The sequence below is a fragment of the Cervus elaphus genome, chromosome 2, assembly GCF_910594005.1.
Source record: "Cervus elaphus chromosome 2, mCerEla1.1, whole genome shotgun sequence".
In the NCBI taxonomy this organism is placed as follows: domain Eukaryota; kingdom Metazoa; phylum Chordata; class Mammalia; order Artiodactyla; family Cervidae; genus Cervus; species Cervus elaphus.
In genome coordinates this window covers 11,509,216-11,524,756 of record NC_057816.1, presented here as the reverse complement: position 1 = coordinate 11,524,756, position 15,541 = coordinate 11,509,216, and the positions used below count along the sequence as shown (strand labels likewise).

Below are 15,541 nucleotides of genomic sequence, written 5' to 3'. Positions count from 1 at the left end.
GTCGCAATACTCATATCAGATAAAATAGACTTTCAAATAAAGCATGTGAAAAGAGACAAAGAAGGACACTACATAATGATCAAAGGATCAATCCAAGAAGAAGATATAACAATTATAAATATATATGCACCCAACATAGGAGCACCGCAATATATACGGCAAACACTAACGAGTATGAAAGAGGAAATTAATAGTAACACAATAATAGTGGGAGACTTTAATACCCCACTCACAACTATGGATAGATCAACTAAACAGAAAATTAACAAGGAAACACAAACTTTAAATGACACAATGGACCAGCTAGACCTAATTGATATCTATAGGACATTTCACCCCAAAACAATCAACCTCACCTTTTTCTCAAGTGCACACGGAACCTTCTCCAGAATAGATCACATCCTGGGCCATAAATCTAGTCTTGGAAAATTCAAAAAAATTGAAATCATTCCAGTCATCTTTTCTGACCACAGTGCAGTAAGATTAGATCTCAATTACAGGAAAAAAATTGTTAAAAATTCAAACACATGGAGGCTAAATAACACGCTTCTGAATAACCAACAAATCATAGAAGAAATCAAAAAAGAAATCAAAATATGTATAGAAATGAATGAAAATGAAAACACAACAACCCAAAACTTATGGGACACTGTAAAAGCAGTGCTAAGGGGAAGGTTCATAGCATTATAGGCTTACATCAAGAAACAAGAAAAAAGCCAAATAAATAACCTAACTCTACACCTAAAGCAATTAGAGAAGGAAGAAATGAAGAACCCCAGGGTTAGCAGAAGGAAAGAAATCTTAAAAATTAAGGCAGAAATAAATGCAATAGAAACTAAAGAGACCATAGCAAAAATCAAAAAAGCTAAAAGCTTGTTTTTTGAAAAAATAAACAAAATTGACAAACCATTAGCAAGACTCATTAAGAAACAAAGAGAGAAGAACCAAATTAACAAAATTAGAAATGAAAATGGAGAGATCACAACAGACAACACTGAAATACAAAGGATCATAAGAGACTACTACCAGCAGCTCTATGCCAATAAAATGGACAACTTGGATGAAATGGACAAATTCTTAGAAAAGTACAACTTTCCAAAACTGAACCAGGAAGAAATAGAAGATCTTAACAGACCCATCACAGGCAAGGAAATCGAAACTGTAATCAAAAATCTTCCAGCAAACAAAAGCCCAGGACCAGATGGCTTCACAGCTGAATTCTACCAAAAATTTAGAGAAGAGCTAACACCTACCTTACTCAAACTCTTCCAGAAAATTGCAGAAGAAGGTAAACTTCCAAACTCATTCTATGAGGCCACCATCACCCTAATTCCAAAACCAGACAAAGATGCCACAAAAAAAGAAATCTACAGGCCAATATCACTGATGAACATAGATGCAAAAATCCTTAACAAAATTCTAGCAAACAGAATCTAACAACATATTAAAAAAATCATACACCATGACCAAGTGGGCTTTATCCCAGGAATGCAAGGATTCTTCAATATCCGCAAATAAATCAATGTAATACACCACATTAACAAATTGAAAGATAAAAACCATATGATTATCTCAATAGATGCAGAGAAAGCCTTTGACAAAATTCAACACTCATTTATGATTAAAACTCTCCAGAAAGCAGGAATAGAAGGAACATACCTCAACATAATAAAAGCTATATATGACAAACCCACAGCAAGCATCACCCTCAATGGTGAAAAATTGAAAGCATTTCCCCTGAAATCAGGAACAAGAAAAGGGTGCCCACTCTCACCACTACTGTTCAACATAGTGTTGGAAGTTTTGGCCACAGCAATCAGAGCAGAAAAAGAAGTAAAAGGAATCCAGATAGGAAAAGAAGAAGTGAAACTCTCACTGTTTGCAGATGACATGATCCTCTACATAGAAAACCCTAAAGACTCTACCAGAAAATTACTAGAACTAATCAATGAATATAGTAAAGTTGCAGGATATAAAATTAACACACAGAAATCCCTTGCATTCCTATATACTAACAATGAAAAAACAGAAAGAGACATTAAGGAAACAATACCATTCACCATTGCAACTAAAAGAATAAAATACTTAGGAGTATATCTACCTAAAGAAACAAAAGACCTATACATAGAAAACTATAAAACACTGATGAAAGAAATCAAAGAGGACACAAACAGATGGAGAAACATACCGTGTTCATGGATTGGAAGAATCAATATTGTCAAAATGGCTATTCTACCCAAAGCAATCTATAGATTCAATGCAATACCTATCAAGCTACCCACGGTATTTTTCACAGAACTAGAACAAAGAATTTCACAATTTGTATGGAAATACAAAAAACCTCGAATAGCCAAAGTAATCTTGAGAAAGAAGAATGGAACTGGAGGAATCAACCTGCCTGACTTCAGACTCTACTACAAAGCCACAGTCATCAAGACAGTGTGGTACTGGCACAAAGACAGAAATATAGACCAATGGAACAGAATAGAAAGCCCAGAGATAAATCCACGAACCTATGGACACCTTATCTTTGACAAAGGAGGCAAGGATATACAATGGAAAAAAGACAACCTCTTTAACAAGTGGTGCTGGGAAAACTGGTCAACCACTTGTAAAAGAATGAAACTAGAACACTTTCTAACACCATACACAAAAATAAACTCAAAATGGATTAAAGATCTAAATGTAAGACCAGAAACTATAAAACTCCTAGAGGAGAACATAGGCAAAACACTCTCCGACATAAATCACAGCAAGATCCTCTATGACCCACCTCCCAGAATATTGGAAATAAAAGCAAAACTAAACAAATGGGATCTAATGAAACTTAAAAGCTTTTGCACTACAAAGGAAACTATAAGTAAGATGAAAAGACAGCTGTCAGATTGGGAGAAAATAATAGCAAATGAAGAAACAGACAAAGGAGTAATCTCAAAAATATAGAAGCAACTCCTGCAGCTCAATTCCAGAAAAATAAATGACCCAATCAAAAAATGGGCCAGAGAACTAAACAGACATTTCTCCAAAGAAGACATACAGATGACTAGCAAACACATGAAAAGATGCTCAACATCACTCATTATTAGAGAAATCCAAATCAAAACCACAATGAGGTACCATTACACGCCAGTCAGGATGGCTGCTATCCAAAAGTCTACAAGCAATAAATGCTGGAGAGGGTGTGGAGAAAAGGGAACCCTCTTACACTGTTGGTGGGAATGCAAACTAGTACAGCCACTATGGAAAACAGTGTGGAGATTCCTTAAAAAACTGGAAATAGAACTGCCATATGACCCAGCAATCCCACTTCTGGGCATACACACTGAGGAAACCAGATCTGAAAGAGACACGTGCACCCCAATGTTCATCGCAGCACTGTTTATAATAGCCAGGACATGGAAGCAACCTAGATGCCCATCAGCAGATGAATGGATAAGGAAGCTGTGGTACATATACACCATGGAATATTACTCAGCCGTCAAAAAGAATTCATTTGAATCAGTCCTAATGAGATGGATGAAACTGGAGCCCCTTATACAGAGTGAAGTAAGCCAGAAAGATAAAGAACATTACAGCATACTAACACATATATATGGAATTTAGAAAGATGGTAACGATAACCCTATATGCAAAACAGAAAAAGAGACACAGAAATACAGAACAGACTTTTGAACTCTGTGGGAGAAGGTGAGGGTGGGATATTTCAAAAGAACAGCATGTATACTATCTATGGTGAAACAGATCACCAGCCCAGGTGGGATGCATGAGACAAGTGCTCGGGCCTGGTACACTGGGAAGACCCAGAGGAATCGGGTGGAGAGGGAGGTGGGAGGGGGGATCGGGATGGGGAATAAGTGTAAATCTATGGCTGATTCATATCAATGTATGACAAAACCCACTGAAATGTTGTGAAGTAATTAGCCTCCAACTAATAAAAAAAATTAAAAAAAAAAAAAAAGGATTTCTACAGTCTCCTCTGGATGGATATTCAGTTATTACACAGTCATAGAACTGCCCCAATTGTTAAATATTAAAACATTTCTGTTGTTATTGTTGCTCAGTTGCCAAGTTGTGTCTGACTCTTTGTGACCTCATGAACTATAGCACACTAGGCTCCTCTGTTTTCCACTATTTCCCGGAGTTTGCTCAAATTCATGGCCATTGAGTCAGTGATGGTATCTAACCATCTCATTCTCTGCCACCCTCTCTCCTTTTGCCTTCAATCTCTCCCAGCATCAGGGTCTTTTTCAATGAGTCAGTTCTTCACATCAGGTGGCCAAAGTATAGGAATTTCCCATTTCCTTCAACCCCAACACGGCACAGCAGGGGACTTGCAGACCTTTGATCCAACAGCATTGTCTAATCTCGTTGTTTCATGCTTATGCTGTACTGGTTGTTAAATATTTTGATTATTACCTTTGCGTTTACTGATATGTCAAGTATGTCTTCATAATGATATCACAGAACAATTCGTTGAATTAGAAAATCTTCTTCATTAGGTATATCTACATATAGCCAGAATGTTTGTAAACACAGATAAATGTAATAAATGGCTTAGCAATATTATAATGCATGCAAAATAAATATTATCTAGGATCTTTCAAAAAAAAAAGAAAAGTCTTTATAAATGAACAGTGCAAGAATTACTGGAAAACAAAAGAATTGTAAAGAGTATAGATCTCTTCAAAAATTGGAGATACCAGAGGAACACTTCATGCAAACTTGGGACAATAAAGGACAGAAAACTCAATAACCTAACAGAAGCAGATGAGATTAAGAAGAGGGGGCAAGATGCAGAGGAGAACTATACAAAAATGTTCATAATGACTGGGATAGGGATGATGCTGGGGTCACTCACATAAAGCCAGATATACTGGAGCATGAAGTCAAGTGGGCCTTAGGAAGCAACACTACAAGCAAAGCTAGTGGAGGTGATGGAATTCCAGCTGAGCTGTTTAAAAATCCTCTAGAATGAGGCTGTAAAAGTGCTGCATTCAACATGTCAGTAAATTTGGAAAACTCAGCCATGGCCACAGTACTGGAAAAGGTCAGTTTTCATTCCAATCCAAAAGAAAGGCAATTTCAAAGAATGTTCAATCTAGCATGCAATTGCACTCATTTCACTTGCTAGCAAGGTAATGCTCAAAATCCTTCAAGCTAAGTTTCAACAGCACAGGAAATGAGAACTTCTAGATGTACAAACTGGTTTGAGGAACCAGAGATCAAATTGCCAACATCCATTGGATCATAGAGAAATCAAGCGAATTTCAGAAAAAAATATTTTCACCTGCTTCACTGACTATACTAAAGCCTTTCACTGTGTTGACCACAACAAACTGCAGAAAATCATTAAGGAAATTGGAGTATTAAATCACCTTACCTTTCTCCTAAAAAGTCCGTATGTAGGTCAAAAAGTGGCAGTTAGAATCAGACACAGAAAAACTGAAAGATTTAAAATTGGAAAAGGAGCATGACAAGGTATAGACTGTCACTCTGGTTATTTAACTTATATGTAGGATGCTCATTCGATATGCTAGTCTGGATAATTGCCAAGCTGGAATCAAGATTGCTGGGAGAAGTATCAACATCCACAGATATGAAGATGACACCACCCTAATAGCAGAAAGCAAAGAACTAAAGAGCCTCTCGATGAGGAGAGGAGATGAAAAAAACTGGCTTAAAACTCAACATTCAAAAAACTACTCACAAACAGATACTCACCATTCATGCCATCCAGGCCCACCACTTCATAGCATATAGATGAGGAAAAAGTGGAAACGGTGGCAGATTTTATTTTCTTGGGCTCCAAAATCACTATGGACCTTGACTGCAGCCACAAAATTAAAACATACTTGCTCCTTGGAAGGGAAAAAGGCTATGAAAAACCTGGACAGTGTATTAAAAAGCAGAGACTCACTTTGCTACAGAGGTCTGTAGTGTCATAGCTATGGTTTTTCCAGTAATCAGGTACAGATGTGAGATCTGGACAATAAGACAGGGTGAATGCCAAAAAATTGAGCTTCTGAACTGTGGTGCTTGAGAAGATTCTTGAGAGGCCCTTGTACAACAAGGGGATCAAACCAGTCAATCTGAAAGGAAATAAACATCTGACCCCTGCTGTCTCAGCTGAGGCATCTACTGAGGGCCACCAGGTGGAAAGAACTGATTCTTCCACTGCAAAAGTGCCTAACCATGGTAGCTCCAAGCAGGGTTTGTAGCTCCACCCCTAGAGGAAGCTCAGAAAGGCTGAAGGCTCTGTGTACTCTGGGACCCCTGATACAAGCATTGCATTCTCCCCAGCAGCACTGGAAGCCAAGGAAGGGGGATTTGGGGCCCTGGAGGAGGGGGATGGCTCAGGGATCCACTGGGGCCACCACTTAACAAGTAGGACTGGAAAGGACAGAGCAGGCATATGTGTGAGAGCTGGTGACTGGGGTGTAGTCACAAAAGGGAACCAGCTCTGCATGAAGTACCTCACCCAAACTCCCCTGGAGGAGAAGCCCAATGATAAGTTCATCTGAGTTGGGACCAAAAGTGTCAATATCATTACCCCTTAGAATTCCTCTGAATGAGGTGGTGGTGGAGTTGGTGGGTCATCACAAACTCTTCCATGGCCTACACCATCCCATAGTCACTATCCGTGGGGCTGCCTCTCCCCAGCTTCAGTCATGAATTTCTGGAGTAAACTGACAGTCATGTGTGCTGCTGGGTCAGGGACAAGGACCATGTAAGGCCAATCAAAGGACCCCATGGCCCTGCCAGGTTGGCTGATCTTGGGCTGTACATGTAATTTGAGGTGGGTCATTCAGAGAACACACTTGAACTCTGATGTCTGCAATCTTTTTCCTTATTGGAGATGCCTTCAGGATATAAAACCCTAGGGCAGGTAGTTTGGACTCCCTCATTAGATTTAGAAGCCTTAAGTAAGAAAGTTGTCAGGCTAAGACCATCAAAGAAGAGGGAATGAAAGAATGAGGGTATGAAATAGAGAACATATGACTTCTGATTTCTTGGGTCCAGTCACTGAGATCTTTGCATTTGCTGTGAGTCTTGTGTCCTGGATTCCCAGTATCATTTCAATAAGTCTCCCCATTCTTCAAAGCCAGTTGGAGTTGTCTCCTCTCAACTGTGATTCAGACTTTGTTCTATATCCTTCCTGATCATTGTACACCTCCCAGGCAAAAACATAGGCACCCATTTGTTTCAGCACCATGATGAGTGAAACCCTTTATTCTTTACTGAGAATAGGGTGTGCAGACCACCAGTTACAGTTCACCAGCGTCCTGGGCAGGAGTGCCCTAAGTGTGAGTGAGTGTTTCTTAGGGGCGGCCGTACTGATTCCTGTGCCACTCCAACCATGTACACTGCCTGTGCTGGGCCAACCCTGTCATTTCCTCGATCAAAGACTGAGAAATGCAGTCTCAGGAAGATGTGACCCAGGATCCAGGTCTCTGTAGATGTACTCACTGTGTTCTCTTTAATGGTGGTAGAGCAGTGGCCTCTAAAATCTTGGGGGAGTCAGAGACACACACCAGTCAGCCTGAGTCCTTATATGCGACTCCCACAAATATCCAGACCCAGCACGATTCTTGGTTATATTTCCCTCTTTTGGTAAGTATCAAGGGATTTTCTCATTAGCAGGGGATATGTGAGAGTTCATCCACAACCAAAAAGGGCCTGTACATGCAGTTGCCATGAGGAAGGGTGTGGAGGACGGGAGGACGGGGAGTTAGGGAAACAGAGGAATGATAAAAAACAAAGTCCTACTATAGAGCTACTGTAAGGAACTATATTCAATATCCAGTGATACACTACATGAAAGAGAATAAGAAAAAAATGTATATATTTTGTATGTGTATAACTAAGTCACATTGCTGGGCAGCAGAACTTAAGGCGACACTGAAGATCAGCCACATTTCAATACAATTTTTAGAAAAGAACAAGAGTGTCCCCTGGTTCTCCTCACTCCCTGTTTCTTTCCTCCTGACTCCTGCTCCTTTTTTTTTTTTTTTTTCCTTGTTTTCTCTGCAGCGAGTGCCGGTTCTCCGGCATCCCACAATCCGTACTTCATTAAAAAACTGTATTAAAAAAAAAAAAAACTGTATTTTGTATTGGAGTATAGCTGATTAACTATATTCTGGGTTTCAGGTGGACAGTATAGGGACTCAACCTTATGTATCCATGTATCGTGGTCCCAAAGATACCCCTCCCATCCAGGCTGTCATAACTGAGCAGAGTTACCTGTTCTACACCCTAACTTGTTGTTGGTTATCCATCTTAAATATAACAGTGCCCACAAGAACAACAGTTCTTGAAGACTTAACTCAGGAGCTCTGGGAAGCCTCCTTTGGCCCACACTCACCCTCTTTGTCCACTCCAGGCTTGGTTGGGTAACATACTCATGTTCCCCATCCCCACTGGTCAGTCGGTAGCCCTGATCACCCCTGATAAGTCCCAGTGCCCCAATGCAGAGCACCTTGGGATGCCATTTGCATGGAATCCAGTGCAGTTCTGCGTAGAACCAAGCAACCTGCCATATGGCTCCATGAGTTTGTGGTTTTAGAACTCCTGAAATTCCCTCTGTTCCTCAAAGCCTTCTTTAGCACACCAGCCTGCTCTGAACTCCCACAGGGAGCTGACATGAAGCCTCCACCCTGTGCCGGGGCTGAGCAGTCACCATGCACTCTTTATTCACCTTAGCATCCAACCTCCCTACAGAGGGGTCTGGTATCCAAACTCACAAAGGCGTCACTTGGCCAGAGCAAGGGGAAGGTGGCGGCCAAGAACTAGGCTGACCGTGTAATTTATCATCCAAACCAGGAAAACTGTGAGGGGGGAGGGAGAGGGTTAATCCCTGTGTTGGGACAGCACGCTGGGACTGTCCCCAGCCATTCTCCTTGTCACATGGCCTATTTCAGGGGCTGCTAGCGCTGACTTTCTGGGTTCATGCCTCTGAGGTTTCATTTTGAACTGAAGCTCCTTGAACACTGAGGACCTCAGTGTTCCTCTCTCGTTGTGACTCCCACCATGCCAGCATTGTGTGTCATCTCCACATTTATTTCAGGATGATCAGTGTCCCAGATGGGCCTTTACTATCAAGTGGTTGGTGTTGTGGGAGGTTCTGGCCCACCCACAGGGCTCAGCAGCATATGCAATAGTTTGAGATGGCCTGCAGAGGGCGGCCTCCTCCCAGAAGCATCCCAGGAGTTATATCAAGTTCCTATTTGAGAACCACCCTTCAGGGTCCTCCTCTCACCTTGAGGATGTAGGCTCGAGCTGGCACTGGGTAGTTGATACCATTGATGGTGAAGACAATAGAGGGCAGGATATTGACCACAAAACATGAAACGTAGTGCTATTAGAGACAGAGAGAGAGAGAGGTTGGCCCTGGAGATCCTTGTTGTGTGTGGAGACTGGGAGTGACCCTGGGCCATCACCCTTCACCTCGGAACCCCATGGCGAGGCACTGATGAGCTCCTGGATGTTATTGATCAGTCTTCTTGGGCCAAGGATCAGTGATGTCCTGGTGTCCACAAGAGCCTCGAAGCCGCCAGAACAAGAAATAACCTGTCTTTTCATGGAGATGCTGAGAGACAATGGAACAAAGAGGGCATCGAGGTCACTCTGAGTCTCCCCAGTGCCGCCCGTGTCCCGACTGTCTCCCAAACAGCCCTTCGTCTCTTGCCCTGAATCGTTTCCCTTGCTCTCGACATGGCAACTTCCTTGACATCCTTGAATGCACTACTTAAATACACCAGGATCTTTTGTACCTTGACACAAGCTGGTCTCCTTCCTAGAAGAGTCCCCTCCCATTTGACTAGCAAATTTCTTCTCATCTACCAGATTCCAGCTTAATCGATATGGTTTCAGGGAAGTCTTTCCCCCAGTGTTTATCAGTCTCCTTTCTTGACACTCTCTGTAGATCCTTCCTCACGTCTAGCATGTGCCAAAGTCACAATTCACTATGTGTGTGTGTCACTTCTGTGCATCTGCCTTCTTAGATGTGAGGGCAAATTTTATTCTCGTTGTCTCCCTAAAGTGCCTGGCACACAGTGGATGCACGCTTGTCTGTTTAGTGAGTGAATGCAGACTGTGAAAATAATGAATGAGAAAGATCCAGAGAGCTGTATCTGGTGGAGAGCAAATAACCAGTCAACCACAGGGTGAAGATGGAGATTCACAGGGCAGCAGATTCTCAGAGTGGTGGGAGAGAGGGGGTCCTCTGTGAGAGGGTGTCTCCCAGCACTGCTCCTACAACCAGCTCGGACCCTGAGACCCTGGCCAGGAAATGCAGGACTAGCCTATAGAAACTCCAAAAGACAGGTCAGCTTTTGTCTGGGGGTATCACACAGAATCCTATCAGTTATTGCCTCTTGTCCTCAGGTCATTCCTGGATCCCATCTTCCTGATTCTCCCAGTTATAGCCCCTGCCCCACTGTGTGCCCAGGGATGTGGGGTGTCTTTTTTATTAGTTGTTTTCATGTTTAAGACTGCAACCAACCTCTCTCCACTGCTGGGTAGCTTCTCCATAAGGAGACCAGTTGTCCCCATTTGCTCAGGACTTGCCCTGTTTTTAAACTGACATTTATCTGTACTGAGAACTTCCTTGGTCCCAGGTAGCCCTGGACAGTTGGTCGTCTTATAGCGCTGTCCAGGCTGGTGAAATCCTCCCTGATCCTGTTCACCACACTGCAGAGTCCTCTGACTGTGCTCCCTGCCTCACAGGTCAGCGCATGCAGCGCTCTCCCAGCTGCACAGACCTCTCTGGACCCTGTGAGGACACTGGTCAGAACCCTGGTCAGGAGGCCTGGGGATTATGAACCCATGGGCTGTTTGTGTATCTATGTGTTTGTGTGTTTGTCTGTATGTGTGTTTGTATGTGTCTCTGTGTGTGCTTCTGTGTCTCTCACTAGCTATGCAAGTTTTGCATGTTTTTATGTGTCTCTGTGTATGTTTATGTGTCTGCTTGTGTGTTTCCATGTGTCTGTGTGTGTTGTTGTGACTATGTGTCTGAGAATGCATTTGTGTGTGTCTGCCTGTGTCCATTTACAGCAGTGGGAGCATCCCTTGGGTTGACCCTCAGAGGGAGAGGCTTACCTGTCCATGTGTACACGCCAGTCACCCGCTTGGGTCAATGGTACCCAGTTGAGCTCTCCCTTGTAGTAGCGGTGGTCCACCCCACCAAACATCACCACAGTGCCTTTCGCCCTGCATTGTAGAGAGAAGAGAGGAGGGGATCTTTGGAGGACCATAGCAACAGTACTCTCTGAGAGCTTTGCTCTCCACCCTTCCAGGCCCTAACAAGATCCCCATCTACAGATGCAGAAATCGAGTCTAGGAGTGACTGAGAACCAGACTGAGGTTGGTTCCTGGCTAATGAGCGGCACAGAGGAGGTTAGAAGCTGAGTCACCTGGCTGGGCTCCACCCACTATATCTTCTGAAGATGCCCTGGACCTCCTGTGACCTGAGTGCTCAGACACACTCAGAGGACAGGATGCTGAAGCATTTTGGCCCTCTCCTTGTCCAGCTTGTCATTTCTCAGGAAAATCAAGGCCTGGGAGTGCAAAGGGTGTGGGTTCAGGTCACCCAGAGTTGGCTCCAAAGGTCTGTGACCTCTACTGTCCAAACGGCCCCACACACAGAAGGGACCCCACCCCTGCTCTCTCTGTCTTGAAATGCCTAATATTTCTTGAACAAGGGGTCCCACACTTTTGTTTTGTGTGCCACACTTTCATTTTTCACTGGCTCCTGCAAATTGTGTAGCTGGTCCTAGGCTCATAGTGAAATGCTAATGGGGAAGGAAACCTACCCACCATCCTTCTCCTTTATTCCTTATCAAATACATAAGCAAATCATATTGCCTTTTCCTCCAGCTTGTTTCCTGTTGACTTCCATTAGTCTTCCTCCTCATTCATCCACCTAGACCAAGTTACTGGTCTTGAGCCCAGGAGCACGGTTGTGTTCCAATAAAATGTTATTTATAAAAGCCAGTGGTGAAGCTAGGTATGCTCCTAGGGCTATAGTTATCCTGGGTTAGATTATCTTTCAGAATACTTCTTTATCAAGTGTTCCATAATTTTTGTGCAACTGAGAGCAACTTACAGCTAATTTAGAAAATGGGATTATCCATCTCAGACTTCTTTGCTCAAGTAAAAGGCAAAAACAGGCTCAGACATGGCATCTTGATTCTTCAGGTGGTCAAAGATGGGGATAGCTCCAAAGACGGATAGGTTGGGGTAGTTCAAGCCCAAGATGCCATCAAAGGTACACCCTCACACCCATATTCTGCCATGCTTAGACCAAATGGCTGATCACTACTTACAAGGTCCCCAATCTGTGGGAGAGAAGAGTGTTCCCACTTACAGATACGTGAAGTGGGGCTAGGACTGGCCTGGGGTGCATTGCCATTAGATCCTCAGGGAAGAATTGAGGCTGGGCTGTGTCTTTGGTGGACCTCAGACGGTTAGACCAAGCTGGGAGGGGAATTTGGGTTCCATTTGTGAGAGGCTATGAATTTTAAAACATCTGCCAATCTGAAAAACACCACCTGAGTGAGTCAAATTGGCCTCGTGGCTTCTGTACAGGAGGGGCAACCAAGAGTCAGGGCAGGTCCCATCAGTGCCCCCTTGTGGACAAAATGAGCCGAGAGCAAGGTAGCCTTCTCTTTGGCATCACTGTGACCTAATGACAGGAATGGACTGCATTCTCTGTAAGGTACTGTGGATTCTGCGTCTGTCCAGGAAGACAGAAGATACAATCTTGCTTACAGGGATCTATGAAATTACTGAGTGGGAAATTCACTTTTGGGAATATGTGTGTCTTTGTGTGGCTTTTAGAGAGAAAATGAGAGAAGGGAACTACTCAAGTGCTTTGGGGAGGCAGGCCATAGGTTTTATTAGACTCTCAAGGACCCTCTAGAGTGAGAACTCATTTATCAGGCCCCCTGACTTCTCTGGCCTCCAGTTTCCCAGTCTGGATACCTGAAGCCCTTGACTGCCCCGAGGATCCCTAGATCAGTTTTATCCTGTCCCCAAACACCCCACAGCAACTGCAGTCCTGAAAAGCCAACCGAGCTTCATCATTTACCATATGTGTGACCTCAGCAAGGCCCTTGCTGTCTGCACCTGTTTCCTCATATGTGTCATGAGCTAATCAGGCCACCTGCTATGTTGGGTTTTTGCAGGATTAAAACAATTATTATCTGAAAGTGCTGGAACAGTCTGTGAATATAAAAGTGGGTGTTTTTTTCCCCTCTTCTTGCTCCCAGCAAAATGAACCTTGAACTGATCATGGGCAGAGAAGCTGCAAGTCCACACCTCAAGCCACTCTCCGGGTTAGCTAATCTGTTTACTCGTGTGTCACCACAGGCACTGCCTCCCCAGAGACAGGATCCTGTGGGTAAGATGGCCAATATCTACAGGAGTTAGGCTAGGAAGTGTCCTGCCAGATGGTCCTGCATCTGTTTTGCAAGCAGTGGTCACTCCATAGCCAGTCCTGGCTCAGCTTCTGAATACACTTTACCTGAATGGTGTCATAAGCAAGAAATCCCTTCATGCTCCCAGATCCATAAGCGATTCTGAAGGTCTTTTGGGTAGGCTGGAAGGTGGAAGACTTGTAATGTCTGAACCTAACTTGTGTAGCTGCAGACACAAGAGATGAGTGTCATCAGGGCCAAGGGTGCAAAACAGGCTGGCAGGGCAAGTGAAGGAGGGTCCATGTATGGGTTGTCTGTACTCACAACAGGTTGGGCTGGTGCAAAGAGGGAGGGTACCCACAAGTCAGATGAGCCTGTGTCAAAGATAACCTGGAATTCCTGAGGGGGTGTTCCAATGGTGATGTTACCCACATAGAGCATCTACAGGTAAAAGGAGGGATGGGTTAGTGCAGAACTGGCTACCCTCTATTCCCACACTGATGCCCTCCTCTGGGTGTCACATACCTCTTGAGATCACTTTCCAACCACTGTGCAGCTCACAGCCTTTGATCACAGAGGTGCTTGCATTTGAATTTTGTGTGTGTGTGTGCTACATGGTGTGCAGGACACTGACTCTATAACAGGGCATTGAAGTGGTACCTCCTGCATTGGAAGTGCAGAGGCATAACCACTGGACCTCCAGGACCGCTGGACACCCAGGGAAGTTCTGGTGCCTTCATTTGTGACACTCTGTAGTCTCTTTAAACCCAGGCTTAACACCCCCTTCTCCAGGAAGTCCTTCTTGATCAACCCCAGCCACTCCCTCTAAACTCAGACCACATTCAATCAACACCACAAAGGTAACCCTTTATTTTGACAGGTATTTCCTCTTTGCCTATCTCTCAGGCCAGCATGGGCATTTTTGAAGACAAAATAAGTTTTTTTTTTTCTAATCTAAAAACAGTAACCAATGTGTTAGAGTCTTACGGCCTTACACAGAATACAGGTTCAGTAACTTTTTACAGCCTTGATTCTTGCATCTGTGGAAACTGGATTCCTCTACCTGGGGATTCACAATTGCTTTGCAGTTTGTTCTACCTTCTGATCAGAGATGGTTCACTCTTCATCTGTAACTGAGTGACTCACTTAGCTCAGAAGGAACCTCTGCTTCTGCTGCTGCTAAGTCGCTTCAGTTGTGTCCAAGTCTGTGCAACCCCATAGATAGCAGCCACCACGCTCCCCCTTCCCTGGGATTCTCCAGGCAAGAACACTTGAGTGGGCTGCCATTTCCTTCACCAATTCAGGAAAGTGAAAAGTGAAAGTGAAGTCGCTCAGTCGTGTCCAACCCTTAGCGACCCCATGGACTGTAGCCTACCAGGCTCCTCCATCCTTGGGATTTTCCAGGCAAGAGTATTGTACTGAGTCGCCATTGCCTTCTGCTCAGAAGGAACAGCCTTCCTCAAACTAATGACACATCTTTGATAAACAAATGGATGATTACCTGCCACCTGCCAATTTCTGGGCCCAGTCACCAAGACCAGGTGTTGAGGATGACAGTACCTTCTCCTCTGGGTGGGGCCCCTATGCCCAGGGTTTCCACGTCCTGCAGAACCCTGGCTCCAACATCCCACGTGGCATCTCCAAATGAGCCCCAGTACTAGGCTAGAGCATCAGGGGTGCTGTAGACCACCATCCTCCCAAAACACTCACTTCCATGATGTTCCTCAGCAGGGGAATAGTTTGATTTGAGCCACGAGAAGAAATCTGAGACAGTCTGTAAGCATGTTCCTTCAGGAAATTGTTCAGCATGTTTTTTTCACTGAGGGTATTTCTCGTGGTCTTCACTTTCATTAGAGGTATTCTTTCATGGAACATTTGACAAAGAAAACAAAGAAGAAGCTACAATTAGCTGTCAGTGTTAAGGTATAACTGTCATTGTAATGGCCCTGTGTATTTTCCAATCATTTTTATGAGTCAACTTATTACCAGAATGTTACACATATACCATGGCAAAGACATAGGTTTGATTACAGGTTCTGTTCTGTAATGTTAGGTAAGCCATATGACCATGTGGGGTCTCAGTCTCCCCTCAGTAAAATGGTGGAATGTAATGATTCAAACTCTCC

At 43.7% G+C, this 15,541-nt stretch overlaps 1 protein-coding gene across 1 annotated transcript; it reads right to left on the bottom strand.

Moving 5' to 3' along the window:
* Nucleotides 1-9,238: 9,238 nt before the first annotated feature.
* LOC122706168 (pregnancy-associated glycoprotein 1-like) lies at nucleotides 9,239-15,266 on the bottom strand. The gene is made up of 7 exons (XM_043921228.1): nucleotides 15,126-15,266; nucleotides 13,736-13,856; nucleotides 13,523-13,641; nucleotides 12,280-12,335; nucleotides 11,098-11,208; nucleotides 9,445-9,586; nucleotides 9,239-9,355 (listed from the first exon to the last, which is right to left on the bottom strand). The coding sequence occupies exons 1-7, from the start codon at nucleotides 15,264-15,266 to the stop codon at nucleotides 9,239-9,241; spliced, it is 807 nt and encodes a 268-aa protein (XP_043777163.1).
* Nucleotides 15,267-15,541: the final 275 nt, after the last annotated feature.